This window comes from Cannabis sativa, chromosome 8 (genome assembly GCF_029168945.1).
Source record: "Cannabis sativa cultivar Pink pepper isolate KNU-18-1 chromosome 8, ASM2916894v1, whole genome shotgun sequence".
Classification (NCBI taxonomy): Eukaryota; Viridiplantae; Streptophyta; class Magnoliopsida; order Rosales; family Cannabaceae; genus Cannabis; species Cannabis sativa.
The window spans coordinates 38,811,125-38,836,311 of record NC_083608.1 but is presented as its reverse complement, the minus strand read 5'-3'; the positions used below and the strand labels follow the sequence as shown (position 1 = coordinate 38,836,311).

Below are 25,187 nucleotides of genomic sequence, written 5' to 3'. Positions count from 1 at the left end.
GAAGTTTGTACCCCCCTCCAAGATTGAATATGGCTTTCTCAACCTTCTTACCCTCCCCAGTCATGGTCACTTCTGTGATCACCCACACTGATAAGGGGAAGGGCATAGCCCATCCTGAAGTGCCACCCCCACCAGTTTCAACTGCCCCTGGCCTCTTAACAGAGGCATTATTATCTAGAAACCAAGCATGACCACCACCACAACCACTATCGGCGTTAAAATGCCTTTCATCAAACAAACTGCCCAAGTTGGAAGCTCTGTTAGGAGCATGCTCAAGAGGGCTCGAGCTACTCAGAATGATGATGTTGTTGTCCCAACCCTCCCTAATGAAACGGCGGGTGTTGCTTCGCAACCCCGTCGAGAAAAATGAATCTTCTCAGTTGGAATGCCTGAGGCTGTTAGGTTATTTTTAGTATTAATTTTAGATTAAGTTTAGTATATTTTTAATTGAGTCTTAATCGTGTTTGGAGCATTTTTACGCTTGTTATCTTTTATTTGTGCAGATTTAAAATAGAAGAAGATTAGAAAAATATCAGAGAAAAAGATGGGAAAAAAGATAAAAAAAAATATTATGATATTTAAAATAGAGAAAACTGTGCAAGAAAATAAAGCTGCAACTTCAAGCCTTAATTGGACTATCTTCTGATTAGATTTTAAAAAAAGTCAAAACATAAAAGTTTTATATCTCTCTTTTATCTTTCCGGAACATCTTGAATCGTCCAATTCCAAGTAATATCGAGAGAGTTATGACCAAAATACTATCAGTAGACACAGTAGAAAAAAATATCTCGTCTAAGTTTCCCAAAAATTTAAATCCGAATGGGAATTTAAACATGTGCGTTTTTTCCATCTTTTTAGGCCTTCAATGCCTATATAAAGGGAAGAAGGGAGTTGATTTCATGAGGCAATTTCAGAGAGAAAAAAAGAGAGAATACAAATGCAAAGTGGAGAGATCAACTGCAATATTGGAGGCATTCTTCAGAGGGTTTTCAGCATTCTTTTCTTCTTCTCTATTTTCATCTCTTTGCTTAAAGTTAATATGTGTAATTGTGCTCTCATAAACATGAGTAGCTTAACATTTAATTAGGGTTAGATGGAGATTGTTTAACATTATTTTATGGTTTTAATATGATTTATTTTCCCTCTAATTTCAATGTATTTTTTTTTATTTGTGCTTAACTACTTTTAATTGCCTGATCACCAATTAACTGTCTATGATTTTGATGCGAGATCTAAGAAGTGAGTGTCAATTATGCTATAGTAAAATAGAACTGAATTTCGATATAGAACGGGAGTACCTGTATGGTTTAGATAGCTTATAGGGTTTCTGTGTTTAATGCTTGTTGTATGTTAAATTTATCACGAGAGTAGAAAGTTTGCATGTGATTGAGATTTATATATCTGAGAAGACTATAAATTACCTTAGTAAACTTGCTATTGCATAGAAATTAACCTTAGGAAAATAATCATAGTAGGCCATAATCAATAAAAATAATTGAAATCGAAGCCCTAGTTTTTATTAACTATCAATTTTCTTAATTATTTGCTTCTCACTAGTTTTCTTATTTTTAACTCTTTCTTAATTTTTATTTAACAAAATACAAGTAAAAGTTTAATTTCAACGTACTTAACTACAATCCCTGTAGGATTGACCTCACTCCTGGTGAGTTTACTACTTGTAACGATACGTACACTTGCGTGTGCAAAATATCACAACAGAGGCCTAGGGAGTCCTCAGGCATTCCGAAATCTCTCCCTATTGGTGAAGCAACACCAACCCATTTTGTTTTTAGTGATGGAAACCAAGCTGAGTGTTGGACATGGAACTTGTACCAAGAACAAATTAGGTTTTGATAATGTCTTTAAACTTCCTAGGAGTGTTTTAGGAGTAGGTCTTTTACTTTTGTGGAACAATGTTATTAATGTTAATATTATTACTTTCTCCCTTAGTCATATAGATTGTATTATTAATATTAATGATTATATGAACTGGCATTTCATTGGTTTTTATAGTTCGCCCTATCCTACTAACAAGTTTTTATCCTGAACTCTCTTAGATAAGATTTTTGATTCTGCCCCTAACTTGGCGTGGCTAATTTCTTGTGATTTCAATGATTATCTCTCTGTTAATGTTAGAAACACCACCACTAGACCCCCTCCCCATGCTATGTTTGATTTCCACTCTTTCCTAAATAAGTATTACATGCTCCCACTCAACCATATTGGTAACAAGTTTACTTGGAAGCATGGAAATCATTTTGAGCGCCTTGATTCGTGTGTGGCCAATAATCCCTGGTTGTCTCTCTTCCTTTTTGTTTCTCTTTTTCACCTTGGTTTCTATGGCTCTGATCACAGAGTCCTCAAGGTAAGCCTTGAAGACGACCTTAGAAACAATAGGAAAAAAATCACTAGCTTAGTGATAAAAACTTTTAAAAAAAATTTCCATGTGATCAATTCTTCCTGGAATACACACAATCAAAATAATCCTACTGCTAACCTTGTGTAATGGGGGTTGGGAATCGATTGGACATGCTTTATTTCGGTGTACTAGAGCAGAAGCTGTTTGGAATCTAACTCATTTTCGGGTTTGTTTTCCAAACATCAGCAACCTCAATGGCCATGATATCTACTCCTCTTTAGCAGCGGTTCATAACAATACTGACTTGGAGAAAATTCTTTGCCTAATGTGGTGCATATGGACGGAAAGAAACAAGGAATTACATGGAACTAAACCCAAACCAGCGCTTATTACTTGTACCTTCACAGATGCCTACATTGATCAATTTCATATTGCGAATGTGCTTCCTTTGAATGCTTCAACGGATAAAACCAGGTGTTCCAAATCTGCTTCTCCAAATTCGGTTGGGACCAGCACCACACCACAAGTTAAATGGCTTGCACCTGCAGCTAGTTCTTACAAAATTAATGTTGATGCTGCGTTTGATGTGGAAGGATCGGTTATTGGCATAGGAGCAATTGTTTTAGATTACTTTGGAGATGTGATTACTGCTTTTTTGAAACCTCTATGGGGTTGTTTTTCCTACAAAAGAGATGGAAGCTAATGCCATTATTCTCAGTTTATGAAATACCTCCCGCCATTAATTTTTATGAGTTCCAGTTTCACACTTTAGATCTGCAAAAGAAAAAAAAAGCTGATTGGTGTGGGTATAGTAGACTTCCAAACTCTCTCTACTCTCTTTAGGTAGACATAATGTGTTTTACATAATTAGTAGTGAGCTTGGATATCGATATCCTATATTTATATAGGTAAGACCTTTTATTAAGATCTCTACTACAATTAATTGTAAAAATATTTTGATAATTAATTAATAAATTAAATTTAATAATTAACATGATATTGATAATGATCATTAATCAAATATTTTGTCCATAAAATATTGATTTAACATACCAAATCAATCTATTATAATTAATTAATTATATATAATGTGATAAAAAAAATATTCTAATATTTATATATTAAAAGATTTTTTTTTTGGCTAAGTGTATTAAAAGGTAACTTGTTTGAAAATGGGTATATAAAAAAAAGTTTTTTATTCCTTTTTTTTTTTAATAAATCAGTTTGGGATTAAATGACTTTTTTCCAATTGGTGCTATTTTCCATTTTTTTTTTAAATTTATTTATTTTATTGTTGGTAAATAAGATAGGAAAGGAAACCAAAAAGAAAAGGAAAAGGATGAGTCTGAAATATTAGGCTACTTCTGGAACCTTCTTCAGAATTCTCAAATAATCAAAACCAACCCAAGTATAAATCCAATCCACCGCTTTCCACCATCCATACACGTATTACATACCAAACCACTCGTTCCGATTCTAATCGATCATCATCGTTACCATTTTCGTCCTCAACTTCAAGCGTTGAGCCTACGATCCAAAATCTTCGAATATTTGACCTTTCTTCTCAAGCTCAGTAGCAGAAGTTAAAGAACGTAAGGGTCAAAGAGAAACAAATGGGAGTGGATTACTATAAGGAGCTCAAAGTAGACAGGAATGCTAGTGATGATGACTTAAAGAAAGCTTATAGGAAACTTGCCATGAAATGGCACCCTGATAAAAACCCAAATAATAAAAAGGAAGCAGAAGCCAAATTCAAGCAAATCTCTGAAGCTTATGAGGTATGTCTCTTTAACCAAAACCCACCTTATGAAGCTAACTTTTTCTGGTTTTTTTTAAATTAGCTGTCAATTTATGGTTAATTTCATTTTTACAGGTTCTGAGTGATCCCCAGAAAAAAGCAGTGTATGATCAGTACGGTGAGGAAGGGCTTAAGGGTCAAATGCCACCACCAGACGCCGGAGGACCGGGTGGAGCTTCATACTTCTCGACCGGAGATGGACCCACGACGTTTCAATTCAATCCTCGAAATGCAGACGATATTTTTGCGGAGTTTTTCGGGTCCTCGGGACCCTTTGGGGGCTTGGGAGGGATGGGTGGAGGAGGAGGAGGAGGTATGAGGGGTTCAAGGTTTTCAAGTGGGATTTTCAGGGATGACATATTTGGATCGTTTGGGGAAGGAGGTGGAGGTGGTGGCGGTGGCTCCATGAACCATGGTGCCCCTAGGAAAGCATCTCCGATTGAGAATAGGCTGCCTTGTAGCCTTGAAGACCTGTACAAGGGAACTACAAAGAAGATGAAGATCTCTAGAGATATTGTTGATGTTAGTGGGTAAGTCTTTTAAATCTTTGTATTCTGCTTCTTTTGACAATTTAGTGTTTGTTGAATTCATCATCGATATTAGATTGTTAACTCTCAGTTGGGAAGTGAGGATTATGCCAATTTAATCATTCATTACGACTGAGCTACATTAGTTAAAAATTTGTCATATAACAAAAACTAATTTAAATTTAAATCACAATATAGAATGGATGTAAAATTTGCATCATAATTTGCATGCTCATTTTCATAATTATTAAATTTTGTATTTACTTTTATTATTATTTATATTTTTAATAAATTATTAAATGATATTACATTTTAGTAAAAATTGATGTAAAAATATAACAAAATCATATTTTGTGCCAAATATTGATCAACTATGATGTTCTGTGTTAATATCCGCATAGTGTCCAAATGCAACGTTTTTATTGGATGGCATGACTTAATTAGTACAATTCATATTGGAAGTATTGCTTAATAAATGAATGAATGAATGCGGTTGTAGTTTTTTGGTTGGTTTTTTACCTCAGGTTATCAAGTGGATTACTGGTTTTTCTAAGCCCTTGTTTTCTTGTAAATGCAGGAAGACGATGAAAGTAGAAGAGATACTAACGATAGATGTAAAACCTGGATGGAAGAAGGGAACAAAGATCACTTTTCCTGAGAAAGGAAATGAACAACCAAACATTGTTCCAGCGGATCTTGTGTTCATAATAGATGAGAAGCCACATAGTGTGTTCACTCGTGATGGAAATGACTTGATTGTCACACAGAAGATATCTCTAGCTGAGGCTTTAACTGGTTACACAGTTCATCTAACAACCTTGGATGGAAGAAATTTGAGTATTCCAATCAATAATGTGATTCATCCAACTTATGAGGAGGTTGTTCCCAGGGAAGGAATGCCAATGCCGAAAGACCCAACAAAGAAAGGGAACTTGAGAATCAAATTCAACATTAGGTTTCCACCAAGGTTGACAGCAGATCAGAAGGCTGGAATAAAAAAACTTATTAGTTGAGATGATAGATTATATTATAATGACAAATATGCTGGAGAGCAAGCTATGTTATAATCAATAGAAATCATTTGTGAATACGTAGGCTGGTTTTTGTATACATTGGCAATTTATTATACGACTTCAAGCTTAAAGAAATTTATTCCAAGAAACGTGCCAAGTCTACGGGTTTAAGCTTTAAATTTCATTGCAGATGATGAAATGATGGTATTAAAATCTAGTTCTAATCCATAACATGGTGACTAAAGAGTACTAAAATATTTACATAGATGATAAGGCATATTTTAATACAAGGTGGTTCCCCTAAGCAATAGGTAATTAGTAACCATGCAAAACCCTTCCACCCCATAGAAAAATTGTATTTTCCTTTTTTCTTTCCTTTGGTTGGGCTTTGCATAGCTATTTCATTCTATCAGTTAACAGTTGCACTCTGTTATTCCCCATCTTTGATAAAATAATATTGCAACATAAATAGGGATACCCTTGTATCTCAAAATGTACAATATTGTTTGAATTTTTTGTCTATTTCTATCTAGTCACTCTCACTATAATCTGAAGACGTGGATCCCGTTTGTTGATCAATTTCCATGTCTTGCCCTCCTCCCCTGTTTTCCTCTTCATCTGAATCACCATTTATGTATCTGTCAACATCAAAATCCCTTTGTTCAACTTGCCTGACATTGTACTCATCTTGATCGTCATCTTCATCATTGTCATCGTCATCATCATCAACCTCATCAACATTATAATCGCTACCGTCTAATTCACCCGACCTATCATTGAAGCCAGTGTTGTAGTCTTCGTCTTCCATAGCCATTTCATCAAATTCATCTCCCGATCCTTGACCGTTTTCTTCATCATACTCCGATCTTCCAGAAATGCTGCTAGCTGGTTCAGCATCTTCCATTTGCAAACCAGTTGCATCTTCTGTATTCCAATCTTGGACTACACTTCTTGGGAACTTCTCATCAATGATCTCTTTTGGAAAAGTTTCCTCCTCCACACCAGTCCCAAACATTCTTTTCGCTGGTTTTTGCTTGGTTCTAACAGTGCGTCGACCACGTTTACATCCTCCACGTTGACTACCTTTCCATCTGAGTCCTCGCCCCAATGCCCTAACATTTTTCTTCACAGTTTCACCTCTAGAACCAATAGCTCTTTTCTGCAATTGACCCCCACGAGTACTAGTAGTCACATTACTACCGCCCCGTGCTCTTCCATTTCCACGGCTTCCTTTTTTGAAGCCAGAGTTTTGCAGTCCCTCCCCAAGATCAACCCAACTATCTTTCTTGAGATTGTCAACTTGACATGGAGTTCTGGTTATCCCATCATCAAACGAATTTTTCATTAATGCATATTTTGAAGACAACTTCTGGGGAACCAAAGGAAAAGGATTAGTAACATATTCAAAATTAGATATATATACTAATAACTTCTACACAGATATAAACCAAAATCTATCCTGATAACTATTACTTCATCTCAGTATATACGCCTTACCAGTTGAATACAATTAATTTATCAGATAATAGACTACGATTAATTTATCAGATAAATACAATTAATTTATAATGCTACGATTATTACTACAAATATACTTTCACATGTAAGCTTGACTTCTGGTTAACAAAATCTACATGGGATCTTACTAAATTGATCATAGCATGAGTAACTTATGGTTAACAAAAAAGCAAACTAAGTCAAGCTTCTATCGAGCAATTATAAATAATGAGCATTACTAATAGGCACCAGTAGAGCTTAGTACCATTATAAAGTGACGCATTGTAAATAGCTGGCCATATTCCATAATAGTTATTAGTTATTAAATTAGGATCCGAGACTTAATTCTACCAATAGCGATATGATACTGTGGATGGTACTAGGTACGACTATTGCCTTTTAGCATTTATCAAAAATAATTTATCCATTTTCCCTCTATAATATTAATAAGTTTTTCTTTTTGGTGCTCCAATATGTTCTGATAGCAGTATCAGATAACTTACAATAACATTTCCAGATCCCCTGTCCTTTTGTGAATCCAGTTTCTGTTGCGGTACATAAAAAATGGCTGCATCGAACTCCATGATTCTCAAAGCCACAGCAGCTGTTGTTAGGGGTACCCATGGAAGCACTGTCATTGTTTCGAGACAGGTAGAATGAGGAGCAATGTATCTTCTTGGATTCAAGGAATCCAGAAGTTCATTGGTGGTCTCAAACTCTGAGAATAGATTCTCCCTCTTAATGGCACTTTCCAACAATGTGAGAACCTGAAATGAGAGACACATTACCTTCAGGAGGACAGAGAAAAAAAATACTTAATATACATTTTTCAAGGTACATTAACATTCGACTTATGCAAAACAAGTGAAGCATGGAATAAAGAAAGCTCAAAAAGCACCAAAAGAAGCGCTTCAGACCCAACAACTTGGGAATATATGGACTTCTATTTCCCATATCCCATGAGAAAACGAAAGTTGTTATCCACCACCACAATGGCTATCTAAAGAAGACATGAAAATGTTAGAACATTCATGAAAAGAACCAATAACTCACCTGGAGAAGGTCTTCAGCTGAGGATGATGCATTTAACTTGGCACCCCATGATTTACGATGGCTATCAGTCCACAGAGATTGAAGAGCTTCTGGAGGTACAGAAACCTGTGGCATGACACATTATGAGCTTGATTTTTACATTAACATAGCAAGATAATCTTTACAGCTCTTACGCAACCAAATTTTTAAGACAATCACCTCTATTAAAGCTAGCACTACTTTCAGTAATCTGATCCTCAGGGGAAAGGAAGGTGAATCATTCAAAGTCCCATATTGGTTCAGGGTAAGTTTATCTTCACATCGAGTAATGTGTTCAGAAAAACTTGTTGTACCACTCTCAGAGGAACTAAATGTTCTATGGCAAGAAGGACAATGATTATCTTCAGAAGAATAGATCCCATGACAAGAATCGCATACATTCAGAAGTTGCTTGCTCCTTTTCTTCCCATGCTTGATAGCATATAGCATTGAAGAACTTAAGCATTCTTTCCAAATCCACCTCTCCAGATCTTGATATCTCTGAAATGCACCACTTTTCTCAATTTTGTTCCTCCCAAGCTCAATCACAAAAGAAGTAGAGCTCTCCGACAAATCAGACTCAGCAAGACACAGAGTACTGCTAGGGCTATCAATACCATTACTGCAATCAATGGGAACTGCTGTTTTTCCAGTGTCTTCACGTTGCCTCCCCATGTTAGCATGCAGCATCTTCTTCCTTACAGCTTTCTTGAAAAAGAGTTCAATCCTTACCAACATTGCGTGCAATTGGGATTCCCTAACCCCTCGTATGTCCAACGAAGCCAGCAAAGCATCAAAACCCTGCAGAGAGGCTGTAAGAATGCAGAATAGCAAATGCAAAATAAAGCATATAATAGATACAAGAAAAATTTTAAACATCAGACCTGTTCTTTTTTAATGACACTTGAGAGCAGAGAATGAAGGAAAAATAACCCTTCTGCAACTCTTTAAAAAAATAATGGAAAGATGTTCAAGCTTTCATGCTTGAAATTATCAGATAGGAAATATAATATCATTTATATCCTATTATTTCATGTGGAAAAATCCATAGAAGAAGCCATACAACAATTAACTAATCAGAATCAATAGAAAGAGCATCACAAACAAACACAAACATAACAGCAAAAACAATTAAATGAAAAAACTCATGCAAATCAAGACATTTAAGATCTAAAGATAAAGAAGATAGTACCTCTTCAGAATCAATAAGCCTCCAACGCCCATCATTCAACTCAACAAAGATCCTGCTGCAGCCAGGATCATTTTGAGAAGCAGAAGTAATGAACTGCCAGTACCTATTGCGTGTACGATCCTGACCAAGTGGCAATGATCTATACACGTACATCTCTTCTGCCTTGTATCCAATATAAGATTTTAATTGCGATCGAGACCTGTCAACAGCATATCCTGGCTGCTGAGAAAGGTTATTATCAGGACCAGCACAGACCTCTTGCATTTGCAAGTTTCCACCAGAAGGAAAATTGTTGACACAAGGATTGTTATTCGATGGATCCTCCATCCGCTCCTCCTTGACTGCAAGATCTCCTGTTGTTCCATTGTTTTTGTCATCAACATTGACAAATGGACTTTGCTTGGCCTCTGCTGAAGAAATTACAGGATTGAGCTCAAACTTGTTATTGATAAATGATGTGTAAGGCATTCTCAACACATAATCTTCTTTCATGCGACGTTTATCTAATTGCATCTCAGCCCACATTTGCTTCTTTAAAGCATTCGCTGCTTCTAATCGCTCCTGAAACAAGCACTCACTTTAAATTACAGCCAGAAGAATCTAGGGAATTTTCAAGCTTTACCTCCAAAAGTAAAAGATTATGAAGAATGAAAATCGCATACCTCAAGTACAAGACGAATTGAGTTTCCTTCAATTGCCACACCTAATAGTGCAACAAGTGCATTAAGACGCTCCTCAACACTCAGATCAGAGTATTCTCCTTCCATAAGCCCTTGAACCCATGGCTCACCAGGATTGCTTTCATCAATATCTGGATCTTCGCAACCAAAATTAGGTACATCACTCTTGTTGACATTAATAGGTTGGGCCAAGAAAGAAACAGCATCTTCCCTCTTTACATAGCTTTCAGAATGTACAGAATCTCCACGAGAATTCCGGAGGTCTTTTTTTTTAGTTTCAATTATTTGAACAATTTCCTCTCCGTTACGAGAAATAGATGCTTCATTTAATTTGTTTACTTCTTGAGAAACTACAGACCCCTTTTCAGGATTTATTTCAGTACCTAAGTCATCAATTTCAGGATCCTCTCCTACATCGCTTTCAGAATCTTCATCTCTTTCACCTTCATCAGCATCTTCTACATCCAAGAACCCATTTTTAAAGACACCTATTCTCTCCCTGGCTGAGGAAAGTACTGTCTCAGCATCAGCTGGGTCCTTCCTATAGGCAGCACGCACACAATATGTTGAAGGAGCAGTCCTCTCAAAAAGCTTTGTATCCCTAGATAAAGCAGCAGCTATAGAGGCTTCTGGTGTCTTGCTAGTTGTAAGGTCCCGAAGTCCAGATTTCTTGAATTACAAAATTCATAAATGAGTTTCATGCAACTAGAATGTGAAGTCAAAAGAGAGTTTTATATTGAGCTTTCCCTTTGCATAATGTGAAGTCAAATAATAAACAACCCATAATTACCTGAATCCTATCTGCAACTTCTAATATGGTAAGACCCTTGTCCCCCTCAAGTGACAGAACATGAAATGCAGCAAATTTGACAGTTCCAGGAGTCAACCGATGCCTAGATCCACGTGGATTAGAAAATCCCCTCTCCTGCATTTTAGCAAAAGCATTTTCAACAGCTGCTCCACTACGCAAATTGGAAACTATATCTGCACCATCATTAGCCTGCAAAAATTAATATACCGGGGATCATTAGCAAGAGCCCGAAAAAAAAAAAAAAAAAAAAAAAGCAAAGGACCCACGCTAGTTCCATATCAACTGTTAAAATGAGAGCTATTAAATTATAAATAACAAAATATAGGAAAAATACATTGCTTCCATGAGAAAGTGTATATGGTGTTCTAACCCAAGCTACACATCATTAGTAGTTACATTCACCAAAAGAAAGCAACACCGAGAACAGATTTATCCACACACGAAAAATAAAGGCGTGTAGATGAATTTGTTCTGAGGAGCATGAAAATAACAAATGCAAAATGTGAAAATAATCTTAACAAAATTACTTAAATATCTGAATAAGGTAAATTATACAGCACTACAGCAGCACTCTTTGAATGTTAACCAGAGCTAGAGAAGAAGAATACTTCATAGTTGTCACGAAGATATGATGGCTCGACATTCCTTTTCTTCAGTTGTGGTCCAAATCCCGCAGATAAAGCAAATTGTCGCAATATTTCAGGCCATGTCAGTGGATTTAAGTGGTTTTGCCAGCTTCGAATATCAAAACCCCAGGCATATGCCTGGTCAATCATTCAACATGAGAAAAATGGATATCAGATCACCCAAAGTGAAACTTTAAAAGGAAAACTGCAGCAGTAACAACAGCCTTGGCTTACCCCTTCTACAATTAGTGGATGACCGCCTACTGGGTTGGCAGCAGTTGTTTGATTTGCTCCCAACCCTGTAGATGGTGTTCTTACAACATCTTCAATATCTTTAATAATTGATTTCAATAGAGAAACGTGTATCTCACCCAACAACCTTGGATCCTGGCATAAACTCAAGATAACATAACACCATCAAATTAAATGAAGAAACTTCACTTTGGTCTAACCTCAAAAATAATTGACTTATAAAACAACCCTTCTAAAAAATATGTAAAACAGTCTCCTACAATCAGGAAGGAAGAAAAAAAAAAGTCAATTTAAAAACAGAGTCGTCAAACTTACATAATCATGAAAAGCTTGAACAAATTCATCCAGAGTAAAAGGCCAAAGTCCAAGAACATCTGCAAACGTAATCAAAAACCTCCACACCTAGAATAACTAATGATCTTAGAAGGATACCCAATGATATAACTTGCACAAAATATGCATTGAAAAAAATTACTTTCAAAGAAATCACATAATGCCTTGCATGCAAGTGCAATAATTACACACTTCCATCAATGTAAATGATAATACCATCCTAACCATAACAATAAGAGGGGATAAATTATCCAACTCACCATTAGAAGATTTCCAATGTTGTCCTCAGAATCTGTCCATGGTTGAACTGCAAAAGGCTTTTTCAAATGAACAGACTTTGGCGGAAAAGCAATTCTCATGTCTGAATAAAAAGATGCCCTTTGGTTAAAGAATATAATTAAATTGCATGAGCCAAGCAAAAAAGGATAATAGACGGGAAAAAAAAAAAGAAACGAGACAAGGGCTGCAACTTCCAAGTCGTCAATATATTCAGAGCAGGAAACAGACTTTTTCTTTTTCTAAACAATAGTCATGAAGTGCATCAAGAGAGGCTGCATAGATTGTGGTCAACCCCTCAATGATTTGAAAGGTTATTTTAAAAAGAAATAAATGTAGGTATTAAGAGAAATAAATTTTTCTACATAAAAGATCTCAGAAGCAAAACAGTGCTGTAAGATGTATCATTTTTTATCACGATAGAAAGAACTACAAAATGAAACTTTTTAAAGCTCAGTAAAAAATTGTGTAGTAAAGTATGCCAAGGAAATGTACCTTTATATAACTCAAGATTCTGTAAAGTTTCGTAATCAAGGGAAACTATGGAAGGCAGCCCCTTGCTTGATGCAGCCAACTCCATCAGTTCCAATCTTTCATCATCAATGAGTTCCATTGATTCTTTAGCAATTTTGCGAGCAATTGCTCTCTCATTAGCAGCCTTCAGCCTTGCTGCTTCTCTTTCTCTACGTAATTCTTCTCTTTGCTTCATTTTCTCTGCCTGAGTACATAGCAAACATAAAAATAACCAGCCTGTACCCAAAAAACAAAACTGCAATATATTGACATATATATTCATACTCTCATGGACTCCTTTTGCAAGAATTTTTCTCTCCGTTCCAGTTCACGCCTTTGCTCCCTCTGGAATCTCTCCTCCTCTCTCTGCTTCTCACGCAATAGTCTTTCTTCTTCCTTCCGCCTCTCACGGTCTTGTCTCTCCAGATCTTTCCTTAATTGCTCTTCTCTCTAAATACAAAAACAGTAAGAATAGTTTAAGACAAGGTACAGGATAAAATAGAGTACTATGATTATAATCCAACCTTCCGCCTCAAAATATCTTGTTTCTCAAGTTCTTTTCTTATCCTTTTCTCCTGGGCTTCAACCTCCCTGGCTACTCTTGCCTCTTCACTCTACAAACAACAAGCAAAATGATACAAATAACATCCAGGGTCAAAAGACAAAATATATATATAGTGAAACAAATACCTTGCGCCTCCTTTCATTTCGTAAAGCATCCTCCTCAATGGTCAATCTCCTCTCAGATGCTGTATATGGATTTTCCAGTTGACTAATCGGATGAGTACCAAAATAAGCATCTGTAAAAGTATAATAGTATTAACTACTGAGATCTCCGGACTAACATTAATCATATCCCAAGGCATATGGCAAAATGTGACTGCTTGCCTTGCTGAGGCAAAAGGTTTTAGAGCATTCATCTCACCTTGAAATCCATATCCAGAAGATAAGTGCTCATTGCCAGGCGTGTATGGGTGCCCAGCAGATAACAATGGAGTCTTGGCAGTAGGACCCTCAGCAGACGAACCATAGTGATAAGAATGGGTAAGTTTGTCATATGCCTCAGTCTTAACAGTTGGCTTCTCTGGGATGAATTGATATTCAAGGACAGCCCTTCCAGTACCCTAACGATTAATTAACAACATAAGGTGATTGCTTTTGCAATTATTTTTTGCTCTTTTGTATGGGGAGAAAAAAATTTACATAATATATAAAACTGTAAACGAAATCAACAAAGGGTTGATACAAAAGCCAACGCAATTTGCTGGTAAATTGATTGAGTAAATCATTGAGTGACTAGAACAAATGTATAATGATCCTTGATTACGATGAAAACTTTTTTAAATCACAATTATGAATACGGCATGATAAGAAAGGAATTCAGTAAAAGAAAAAGAAACAAACTTCATTATGCACAATTGCTGAATACAAATCAGGTAACATCACACGTCAATAGCATAGAGGTGCGTGGGGAAATCAACAATTATTAGCAGGAGAGAGAGAGAGAGAGAGAGAGAGAGAGAGAGAGAGAGATGACGATCACAAGTCACAACCAATTGTATCATTCATATCATGCCATGCACTTAAAATAAAGAAACAAAAAGCTTCTAACCTTAATTGGTTTAGCATCAGAACGCTCATATACTTTAGCATCATAAGAACGACGAGATTGCTTGTGTTGCCCAACCGTTGCTGCTCCAGAAACATGTCGAGAGGTAATCAGCACTCAACCACAATTAAGGTAAGGTTAACATATACATGCAAGCAAGTGTTAACACTACCGTGCTAATTCAGAAGGCTCTTTTTCTAAAAGCTAAAGAGGATAAGAAACAAGATATTATGACAGCATAGTTCGGAATCGGAAGCATTTCAAAACATTTTAGATGCAGCAGAAAATAGTAGAAGGGATTAAACAAGATGACCTACAACTAAGAGACTGTACGTAGGAGAGAAAGGGCAAACCACAAAACAAGATGTAGAAACCGTTTTTCATCAGAGGAAATTCAAAACAGCACGTCCATAATTTAAAAGAAAGAAATCATGTCAGATTCCCTGAAAAACTATAAGCTAAAAGTTACACATGGAAGAGTGCTTATCTTTTCCTAATTTTGCAAAATAACTGACTGATGGTGGTCAACATTATATATATTAGGAAAAAAAAAGGCGCCAAATGCTTCTCCTTTCTTGAGTTTCTAATTTAGAAAGACACAAGGGGCTATGCATGATGCACCCAAAGTGCTTGGTTCGCATTTATAATTGGCTACATTAAAAACCATTGCATTTTTTTCTGGGGGATTGTAAAAATTTCAATTGTATTGTTGCTTACTATCTCCAGGACCATTATTTTTTATTAAGCCATAATTATATAGCGAAACGACCCAACACAAAAGTCCCAATAGCATTATCTCGTTCTTATCCTCTCCTAAATTTTTCATCGAACTTAATATTCACACTTAAGCTCGAAATCATATAAACAATAGGAGTGTAGAAGATACCAATGGGTGCGCCAAAAGCATCCGGTGGCAATGTATCAAAGTCCATCCCCAGAATAGGCCCATCTTCTCTCAGTGGCTCCCCTAACTGCGCCTCCACAAAGGCAATAGCTCGAAGTTCGGCAATAGTCTGCTGTGATTCATAATACCTCTTTGCCATCACCTGCATTTCGCTGCCTCCAGGTCTAGAACCACCCGCCCAATGCCGAGGAGCACCTCTCCGAGGCTCTGCAACATGCCCGTGCCTCGAACCCGACCCAGGGGCGTGTTCATTGCCCAAGCCACCCACTGCTACTTCATCCTCCCCAGCACGGCGAGCAGGTGAGGACTCCTGTCCCCGCAGCCGCTTAGCCGGCGTGGCCTTCTTGTCCTTTAACCTCCTGTGACAAAACCACATCTGCAATTGCCGATCAGAAAGCCCCAGTTTTACAGATAGCTCAGCTCTTAGCGACTCCGACGGGTACGCCTCCGCTAAAAAAGAAAGCAAAATAAAGTAACTTAAATTCACTCCACATTTGAACTCTCAAATATGAAAAATAAAAATACAGAACCTAAGAGCACATTCTCACAGAATCAAACACAAAATATTTCAGAGAAAAGCAAAACCTGCATAAGTTTTTTCTAGAATCTCCAATTGCGAAGCCGTCTTCATCTTTCGCTTGGTCTTGTTCTCTCCTCCCTCAGGCGGCTTCTTCTTCTCTCCTGCTTCCGAACCAGAAACCTCCATTGCAAGTAGCTCAGGAAAATCAAAACCTTCACTTATCTGATCTCAATCGCAAGAAAACAAAGCTTCAATCCCTCCTTCACTCCAGAACTAGGGTTCTTCCGCAGTAGTGGCCCCTTTTCTTTTCGTGTGTATGACGAGAAAAGCAAAAAAAGTAATAAAGAGACGAATGAATGAATGCAAATGAAATGAATATAAATTGTAAAAATCCAGACTTTCTCTCTCTAATATCAACAGCAAAGACTTTTCATAAAAAAAAAAACAATACTCTTTCTCTCTCTACAAAGAATCAAAAAAATAAATAAAACATTAAATTGAAGAGAGAGTGTCTGCGAGTTTGCGTGATTGATTGAGATGTGCGGTGAGATTTGAAATAATAACAAATAAATTTCAAAGCTTAAAAAATTAAGAAGAAGAAAAAAAAAACAAAAGCAGGTGGTGGTGGTGGTGAGTAACTGAGTTGGGTTTGAGTTGAGTTTTGGAAAATCGGTCGTGTAGATTTTGGTTTTGTTTTTGGTTTTGATTTTGGAATTAAAGGAAAATAATATCTACTTCTAGTGCTACGAGTACTATTACTAGTAGGAACAAATGAAAGAACAGTCTCTCTCTCACTCATTTCTCTATTCTTTTTTAAATTTAGATTTTGAATTTGTTTAAAAAATAATTTGGTGAGGAGTGATGGTAATATTAATATGTTTTGTTTGGAAGAGAAAAGAAAATTAAAAACAAAAAAGGAATGAATTAAAACGAGTTTTGGTTTTGGGTATTGTATTGTCAGATATGTAGATGCCTTTATAAATTTTGGGATTGTGTGAGAGATGACATAGAAAGAGAGAGAGAGACATAATGGTTCTGATTGATTGATTCACAAATGGTTTTGTGGTTTCAATTCAAGTGGTTAGTTTTTCTTTTTATATTTATTTAATATTATATTTCTCTCCTTATCCTATTTTTTATTTGTTTAGGTGAAATTGGGATAATAAATCCGCTTCCACTTCAGGGTTTTGGGGTAATCTTATTCTGTTTCATTGTTGTCAAAATCCCAAATTTCCTTTCTCGGAGCACTATTTTTCTTTTTCTTTCTTCCTTAAAACGAATAGAGCTCCTCTGCTCATATAACTCACGTTGCATCCCCACTTGCCTTTATGCGCGTGTAAACACGTACCGTGTTAAGGAAATAAATATTTTTTTCTTTCATTTTTCATTTTTTTTTAATTTTATTACATGTTTTATAATTTAATGGAAGAGGTTTCGATGGTTATATTTTTAGGGATATGATTTTGTTTGGTGATTGTACTTTCACGGAATGCATTCCGTGATGTACGACAGCCGTCAGATGAGGGACTTATTTGATCTGACGGCTGAGATTGATCTAGGAGTAATTAGGGTTAAAAAGTAGAAACGTACACTGACACTCATTTAATGTACCCCGAGACCCATCTAATGTACTACGGAATACATTCCGTGAAAGTACATCACGAGATAAAATCGTGTCCCTATATTTTTATTGTAACCATCATTATTACATTTTTTTAAGCCATTGAATTACTATTAAATGGTTGTGATTAATTTGGAGATTAAATAAAAATAAATAATAAATAACTTGTAACCTGAAAGTAACCTAATTATTTATTTCCTTATAAAACTTTAATTAAGATTAATTATATTTTAAAATTAAATTAATTATAATTATTAATTAATTTTTTGCAATTTATTACTATATAAGGATCTTTTAGCAATTTATTTTTTTACACTTAAATTATTTAAAATTATACACATATAATTTCATAATTAAATTTTATTATACTTGTAATCTTAATTTTAAATTATTACACTTAATTATTTAATATTTTTATTTAAATATTTAAAAAGTAAAAAGTGAAATAAGTTGAAGGATTTTTAAGAAAAAAAATGGCTGCACTTGTTATCGATTGATTAGCTTGAAGCCTCATACTTAGTTTATCTAATTGTAACAAAATAATTAAATATCATTTAAAAATAATTAATTATTTAAAAATTTATTATAAGAAGAAAATTTTAATTTGTGTCCAAAGAAGTTTAATTTTTGTAAAAAAAATTAAAATTTATTGTAAATATTAATATAATTAAATGGCTTAATTATTAAAATAATTAAAGTAAAGATTTAAATATAAATATTAATTGCTAAAAGAGGTCTTGTTAAATATTTAATTAATTAGTTTAAGAAAATAATTAATTATAAAAAAGAATGTCCACCTATTATTACAGGTAAAAAAAAATGTAACCATATCACTTTAAATTTATCTCACTTAATCACAAAAAATTATTTTTTCCACGTCAAAACTATTCAAATATCACTTTAAATTTTATAGGTTCACATAATATTAACTATTTAAATATTTTAAAAAATAATTATAAAATGTAAAAAAATTACAAAATTAAAAAAAATAAAAAAAAACAAACAAACAAACAAAGAATAATGTAAAAAATTACAAAATGTGATAGAAAAAAATCTCAATAGTTCTTCCTCTCTTTTCCTTCTTCTTTGCCAATATCACCACCACCATTATCTTTCGCCACTACACTCACTGCACCAAAACAAAGAAGATGTCAGACCAAAATTAAATACCTCATGTTATGAAATCCAAACCCAAAATCAAATAACCAACCAAAATCAAAATAACCACAAACATCATCAAATATAATATTCCAAATCTAAAAATTGTAATAATCAAACCCAGCACAAGTATAAATTCAATCTACTACTTTCTTAAATTGTAAAAATTTGTCACTTCTTTTTCTTCATACAAATCGTAGAAGGTGGTGTGAGGGCATCATAGTAGTAGATCGGAGGTGGTGAGTTTGATATCGCAACATATCGAAGATGGTGTCAATGAAGATCGGGATGGGGTTACATGCTAGACCGGAGACCCAAGGTCTGGGTAGTCTACTTCTTTTTGCCATTAGCGCCAGTAGCTGTACCTATGCGGACCCTCACCAATAAGACTAACAGATCTGAATCGATGACGACCCCAATCGACGATGTTATCCACATTTTCGGAAGGATGAAACCTTCTCTCCTTTGGCTATGCTTAAATTTATTCACATTTTTTTATCTATAACTGCCACTTATCATTATGAGATATGGCAAATGGACATCAAGACTGCTTTTCTTAATGGCAATCTTGACAAAACTATTTATATGGAATAACCTGAAGGGGTATGTGCAAGATGAGGAAGATCAAAAGGTTTGTAACTTGCTTAAATCTATTTATTAAAGTAAACCTCTAAATCTTAGAATATCATTTAATAAAACTATTAAAGAGTATGGCTTCGAACAAAATAAAGACGAAGTCTATGTATACAAGTACATTAAAAGTAATGTAATGGTATTCATGGTTCTTTATGTTGATGACATTCTACTTATCGAAAATCATGTAGAAAGGTTATTAGACGTAAAGAAGTGGCTAGCTAATAAATTCCAAATGAAAGATTTAGGAGAAGCAAGCTATGTTCTCGCATTAAAATCTATAAAGATAGAAAAAAGAGAACATTAGCACTTTCTCAAGCAACTTATATCGATAATGTGCTAGAAAGATTCTCAATGGAGAATTATTTAAAAGGACAGTTACCGTCCAAACATGAAATTTCTCTATGAAGGATCAATGCCCAAAGACTCCTCAAGAGATGGAGGACATGAGAAAGTACCATTATGCATCAGCAGTTTGTAAGCAATGTTGTGTACAAGACCTAACATATGTTATGTTGTAGGAATTGCTAGTCGTTATCAATCGAATCCAGGTTTGGAACACTGGATAGCTGTAAAGCACATTCTCAAGCATCTTAAGAGAACGAGAGATCTCATCCTTGTGTATTCTAAAGGAGAGTTAAATCCTACTAGATATACTAATTCTGATTTTTAATCAGATAAATGATAGTCGAAAGTCGACATCTAAATCAGTATTCACTCTTGGTATGGTCTCAAGAAGCGTTAAGCAAACTAGTATTACAGATTCAACCATGGAAGTCGAATATATAACAGCTTGCGAAGCAAATAAGGAAGCAGTTTAGTTGAAGAAGTTCTACACTGATCTAGAAGTAGTTTCAGAAGTTAAAAAATCACGGGTGTTCTACTATGACAATATTGGAACGGTGGCCAACTCCAAGGAACCAAGAAGCCACAAGAAAAGCAAGCACATTGAGAGAAAGTACAATATACTAAAGAATATAGTAGAGAGAGGTGATGTGACTGTTGACCAAAAGTCAATCACTCACTTATTTTGGTGATAAATAAATATTTGATTATTATATGTTACTAATCTCTTCTTGATCATTTTGTAAGCAAATTCACAAAGTATCAATATTTGCTTAGTAAAGTATAATAAAAAAAGTGAATTCAACAAGTATATCAACCACTTCATACTTTATAAGAGCAAAACTTTCATTAAGAGATCAAGAATTCAAGACCCAATCCAAAAGAGGACTTCAAAAGCTCAAAATTAAAGTTTCTTCTTCCATCTTGCTGTTTCTCTACAGCACTTCCTTACCTAATGGAATTGTCTCATTCCATATTACTTTCTTTTTTTTTTCGAGTTCAAAACCTAGACAAGATGTTTTTCCCATATAATAAATCTGTCTAAAGCTTAACGTCGTCACAGCTTAGAATATGGGTCGAGTCTAATACATATTTTCTTAGCATGGAGATATGAAACACATTATACACTTCGAACAATGCAAGAGTCAAGGTTAGTTGATAGGCTACCTAACCTACTTACTCCAGTATCAAAAAGTCTAATGAATTTAGGGTTTAACTTCCCTTTCTACGTATCTCTTCATAGACAATACTCGGAGAAACACACAATCTCCTATTTGGAACTCGATATTCCTATGCTTTAAATCTACATAGCTCTTCTGTGTACTCAATGAAGTGAGCATACAACTCAAATTCACTCTATGATTTTATAAGTTTCTTGGGTCTTTTCGGTCCATCGTGTCTTTTCTCACCTGTGTTACTCCAGTGAATATGTGTCTAATATTTCTCTAATATTAAAGTACCTAACCAATGGTACATTTAATTATCAGTTTTAGACAAACACTTCGTCAGGGGAAGAGATTATTCTAAGATAATTTAACCTTTATCAACTATGCCCACAACATGTTTCTAATATTCCATTGATCTTCTTAGGTTACCCATCCTTCAGGAATAAAATATTATACTATTTTTTACTTCAATCTCCATGGTTCTCAATAACCTTCTTTAATTCTTAACATCATAGTCAAAGATATCAACTTTAGGATTTCACAAGATTAGACTATTCATTCGTATGAACTCAATATCCTCATTTATCGTATAATCGTCTACACTGATAGACAACATATTAACTCAGTCAAAAGCATAAGATCCTACAGTATATAATTCATAATTACGTCTTTATATTCCTCATATGGGATCTCCTAAACTGATGTACTGATTTAACTTATTAACAAGCTAAATATTTGTTGCTAATAGATATTCAATTATAACATCCTCATCCTAATGCCTTGTAAATCTTTACTTAAAACACATTCATTCCCCTTGATAATCTCTGGAACGACTACCAATTCTGCATCCTAATACTAATCTTTCTAGCTATACTTTGTCTTCACTCGTACGCTTTCTGAGATGACTCCCTTAAAGATTTCCCATCTTGAGATTACTCCAAGTTAAGTATGCTTAACTCCAAGGTAAGCTCATGATGGGTTATCAGAAAGTAGATGCTTCTTTGTTGTTCCTTATTGTATTTCATACTTTCATTCCTTCGTTAATTAAATCTAATTTTTGTCACTCCCTTCATTAGCATCTTACAATTCCTCATCGCTTTTGATCACTTAAACTTAAGGAATTTTCATTTTATTGTCAACAAGAATCTCGTTCATCTCTACTTATTTTAACTCGTATCAATTTTCCTTAAACTGACACAACTTTTAAATTTCCTAATCATTTATGGTTAACCACTGTTATAAAGTAAATTAATTAAACCTATACATAAGGCAACACTGCTCATACCAGGTACCCACAACTATACTGGAAATACCTATTTCTCTAATTCTCAACTAATACAATTAATCAAAGATCATTCCTTGATCCTAAATTTTCTTTTTTGTGTTTGGTAGAAATCTTGATAATCTTTTCAAACACATCTAGAAACATACATACATCAAGTATATTCTTTGTTTTATTGATAACCCCTTGGTATGAATTACCATACCAACATATAGTGAGTCTCCTGTTGATGATGCTAATTCATCAATATCTGAGACTCTCGTGTTCTTTTTTTATCATTACCACTGAGGTTTCACTCCCTGGTTCATAAGTTACTATTGCTTCCTTGCAATCATCACTATCTTCATACTTGGTTAACCACTTTAAAACTTATATTACATTCAATTATATAGTTTGTTGTTTAATAAACAACCTACTTTGTGATCCAACATTCACAAACCACTTGAATACATGCCCATTAAATTGCATCTCGATTTATAAGTTTTTCCCATTCTAGGTGAGCATACATTTTCATCATTACTTAATAAGACAATCTTTTCTTGAAATTTCAATGGTCACCTCGTATACCAGATTAACCATCTAGTCAAATATAAAAGTATTCTCCATCATTACTGTATCACCATGAGTAATTTAGGTAATCTTCTTTACCTTAGTGATACCACTACTCTCCCTAACATTCTGTTATTCGTTACTTTTTTGTAACATCCCCGCTTCAAGCCTCCATTAGGTCTTTCCCTACGAATTAATGACTCTTATACACAGGTATGCCACTCTGGCCGCTTCCTGGATTGATGACTAACCGTGGAGTTCTTTCGGGATGGGTGTTGTGGTATTTTCAACACGCAAGTATACATATTGTTAACAAGTTATAGACTCGCAAAGAGTGAGGTCGATCCCACGAGGATTGTAGTTAAGTACGTTAAAATTAAATCCTTACTTCTATTTGGCTATATAAAATTTGAAAAAAAAAATTAAATTAGAAAACAATAAACACAGTGAAAGTATGAAGCAGGTAAATTAATAATGAAGTTGATGATGAATAAAAGTTAGGGCTTTCGATTTCAATTGTATCTATTGATTATGACTTAATATGATTATCTTTCTATTACCAATTTCTATGCAATAGCAGGTTTACTAAGGTAATTTATAGTCTTCTCAGATTTATAAACCTCAATTACATGCAAATTTTCTACTCTCATGATAAATTAAACATGTAACATGCATTAAACACATAAATCCTATAAGCTATCTAAACCATATAGGTACTCTCGTCCTATATCGAAATTCAGTTCTATTTAATATAGCATAATCGACAGTCACTTCTCAGATCTTGCATCAAAATCATAAACATTTAATTGGTGATTAGACAATTAAAAGTAATTAAGTACGAATGAAATAGAATACATAGAAATTGAGGGAAAAATAAATTCATATTAGAACCATAAAACAATGTCAAACAATCTCCATATAGACCCCAGTTGGTGGTGGCCACGAGGTGGATGGCGACTGTCATTGGGAATGGTCGGTGGTGGACACGAGGTGGAGGACGACCGTGGTTGGGAATGGTCGGTGGTGGAGCGAATAGACCGAGAAGAGAGAGAGAGAGAGAGAGAGAGAGAGAGAGAGAGAGAGAGAGAGAGAGAGAGAGAGAGAGAGAGAGAGAGAGAGAGAGAGAGAGAGCATTGCTGGTGGTGGAGCTTGAACGGACTAGAGAGAGTGAGAAATCGAGAGGGAGAGAAACTAAGAAGGCTCTGAAGGGGGCTTCTTAGTGGTGGATGGCGCTCCGAATGGGAATTTCTCGATGGTGGTTGGTTGTCGTTGGTTGGGAATTGGTTTCGTCGTCATCGGTGGTTGTTTGGTGAGAGAGAGAGAGATTGACGCGAGAATGAGATCTGAAATGGTTTTATATTATTCCCATATTAGCCGACGATTAAAAAATGTAAAGAATACTATAGCCGACAGTGGACAACCGTCGACTATAGTATTCCTCATATTTTTACACCGTTGACTATTCTAATTAAAAAATGAACCATTTCAATTTTGTACCTATTTTAAATTGACGACTATTTTCAATAAATGTTTAAAACTGTTGATTATTCTCCACTATAGGTTACGATTTTAAACACTTAATTTTATTAGCAATGGTAAAAAAATGATTTGAAAACTGAAAGGAATAGTAGATTTTGTAGTAGTGAGCTTTGCTATTGGACACTAGTGGTGTCCAACACCTTTTATAAGTAGCGTCTCATGATTAGTTAACGATATTTTCTAATAAAAGTTATTTTCTTAAGTTATATGAGACTTAATACTTAATTACACTAATAGCGATAAGATGCTGAGGAGAACGCATGGGTACCAATAATATCTTTTTAGCAATTTTCTTTGTAGTAGTGAATGTTCCTATTAATAGAAAAGACATTCAAGATGTACACCATACAATTTGTGTTAGATTTTTCTCATTTCAAAATAAGATACTTATTTTTATAGATCATGGTTGGTTTGGTCAACTTGTTGATAGTTATAAAATTGATTGTATTATAACGTTATGTTTTGAATAATAATATTATTTTCATTGACCAAAAAGAAACTTTGGTCTAATTAAAAAGGCTAATTAAGATTTTTACTCTCTGAACTTTAACATGTATCAAATTATGCCCCTTGAACTTTTAAGGTCGTTAAAAATGCTCCCTTAACTATATTAAGATTGTTGGATTTAAGGACTTTTGTCTAATTTTAGTAAAAAAAAGTCTAACATAGATGAAAGTTTAGGAAGTATGATTTAGTACATGTAAAAGTTCGAGGGGCATGATTTGGTAGATGTCAAAGTCTGAGGAGCATGATTTAGTACATAAACAATCACTCAAATAGTAAAATTGAATGAAATTAGACAAAAGTCCTTAAATCTAACAATTTCAATAGTTCAGGAGGAATTTTTAACGGCCAGAGAAATTCAGAGAGTGTAATTTGACACATGTTAAAATTTAGGAGGCAAAAATCTTAA

At 34.7% G+C, this 25,187-nt stretch overlaps 2 protein-coding genes across 2 annotated transcripts; one reads left to right on the top strand and one right to left on the bottom strand.

Moving 5' to 3' along the window:
• Positions 1 to 3,667: 3,667 nt before the first annotated feature.
• On the top strand, positions 3,668 to 5,846 carry LOC115699023 (uncharacterized). The gene is made up of 3 exons (XM_030626233.2): positions 3,668 to 4,137; positions 4,233 to 4,687; positions 5,262 to 5,846. Exons 1-3 carry the CDS (start codon positions 3,973 to 3,975, stop codon positions 5,695 to 5,697), a joined length of 1,056 nt encoding a protein of 351 aa, XP_030482093.2. The 5' UTR covers positions 3,668 to 3,972; the 3' UTR covers positions 5,698 to 5,846.
• Positions 5,847 to 5,933: 87 nt separating this feature from the next.
• On the bottom strand, positions 5,934 to 17,046 carry LOC115699022 (homeobox-DDT domain protein RLT2). The gene is made up of 19 exons (XM_030626230.2): positions 16,047 to 17,046; positions 15,444 to 15,911; positions 14,561 to 14,640; positions 13,874 to 14,072; positions 13,639 to 13,748; positions 13,473 to 13,562; positions 13,234 to 13,398; positions 12,931 to 13,153; positions 12,420 to 12,520; positions 12,142 to 12,228; positions 11,809 to 11,961; positions 11,557 to 11,712; positions 10,928 to 11,137; positions 10,120 to 10,806; positions 9,458 to 10,018; positions 8,446 to 9,066; positions 8,248 to 8,352; positions 7,698 to 7,961; positions 5,934 to 7,066 (listed from the first exon to the last, which is right to left on the bottom strand). The coding sequence occupies exons 1-19, from the start codon at positions 16,165 to 16,167 to the stop codon at positions 6,227 to 6,229; spliced, it is 5,241 nt and encodes a 1,746-aa protein (XP_030482090.2). The 5' UTR covers positions 16,168 to 17,046; the 3' UTR covers positions 5,934 to 6,226.
• Positions 17,047 to 25,187: the final 8,141 nt, after the last annotated feature.

Coding starts and splice junctions, on each gene's coding strand:
- LOC115699023 (XM_030626233.2), top strand. CDS start 3,973: ATGGGAGTGGATTACTATAAGGAGCTCAAAGTAGACAGGAATGCTAGT. Junction 4,138..4,232: donor AAATCTCTGAAGCTTATGAG/GTATGTCTCTTT, acceptor TCATTTTTACAG/GTTCTGAGTGATCCCCAGAA. Junction 4,688..5,261: donor GATATTGTTGATGTTAGTGG/GTAAGTCTTTTA, acceptor TTGTAAATGCAG/GAAGACGATGAAAGTAGAAG.
- LOC115699022 (XM_030626230.2), bottom strand. CDS start 16,167: ATGGAGGTTTCTGGTTCGGAAGCAGGAGAGAAGAAGAAGCCGCCTGAG. Junction 13,154..13,233: donor TGCAAAAGGAGTCCATGAGA/GTATGAATATAT, acceptor CTATGTACTCAG/GCAGAGAAAATGAAGCAAAG. Junction 11,138..11,556: donor ATCTTCGTGACAACTATGAA/GTATTCTTCTTC, acceptor TAATTTTTGCAG/GCTAATGATGGTGCAGATAT.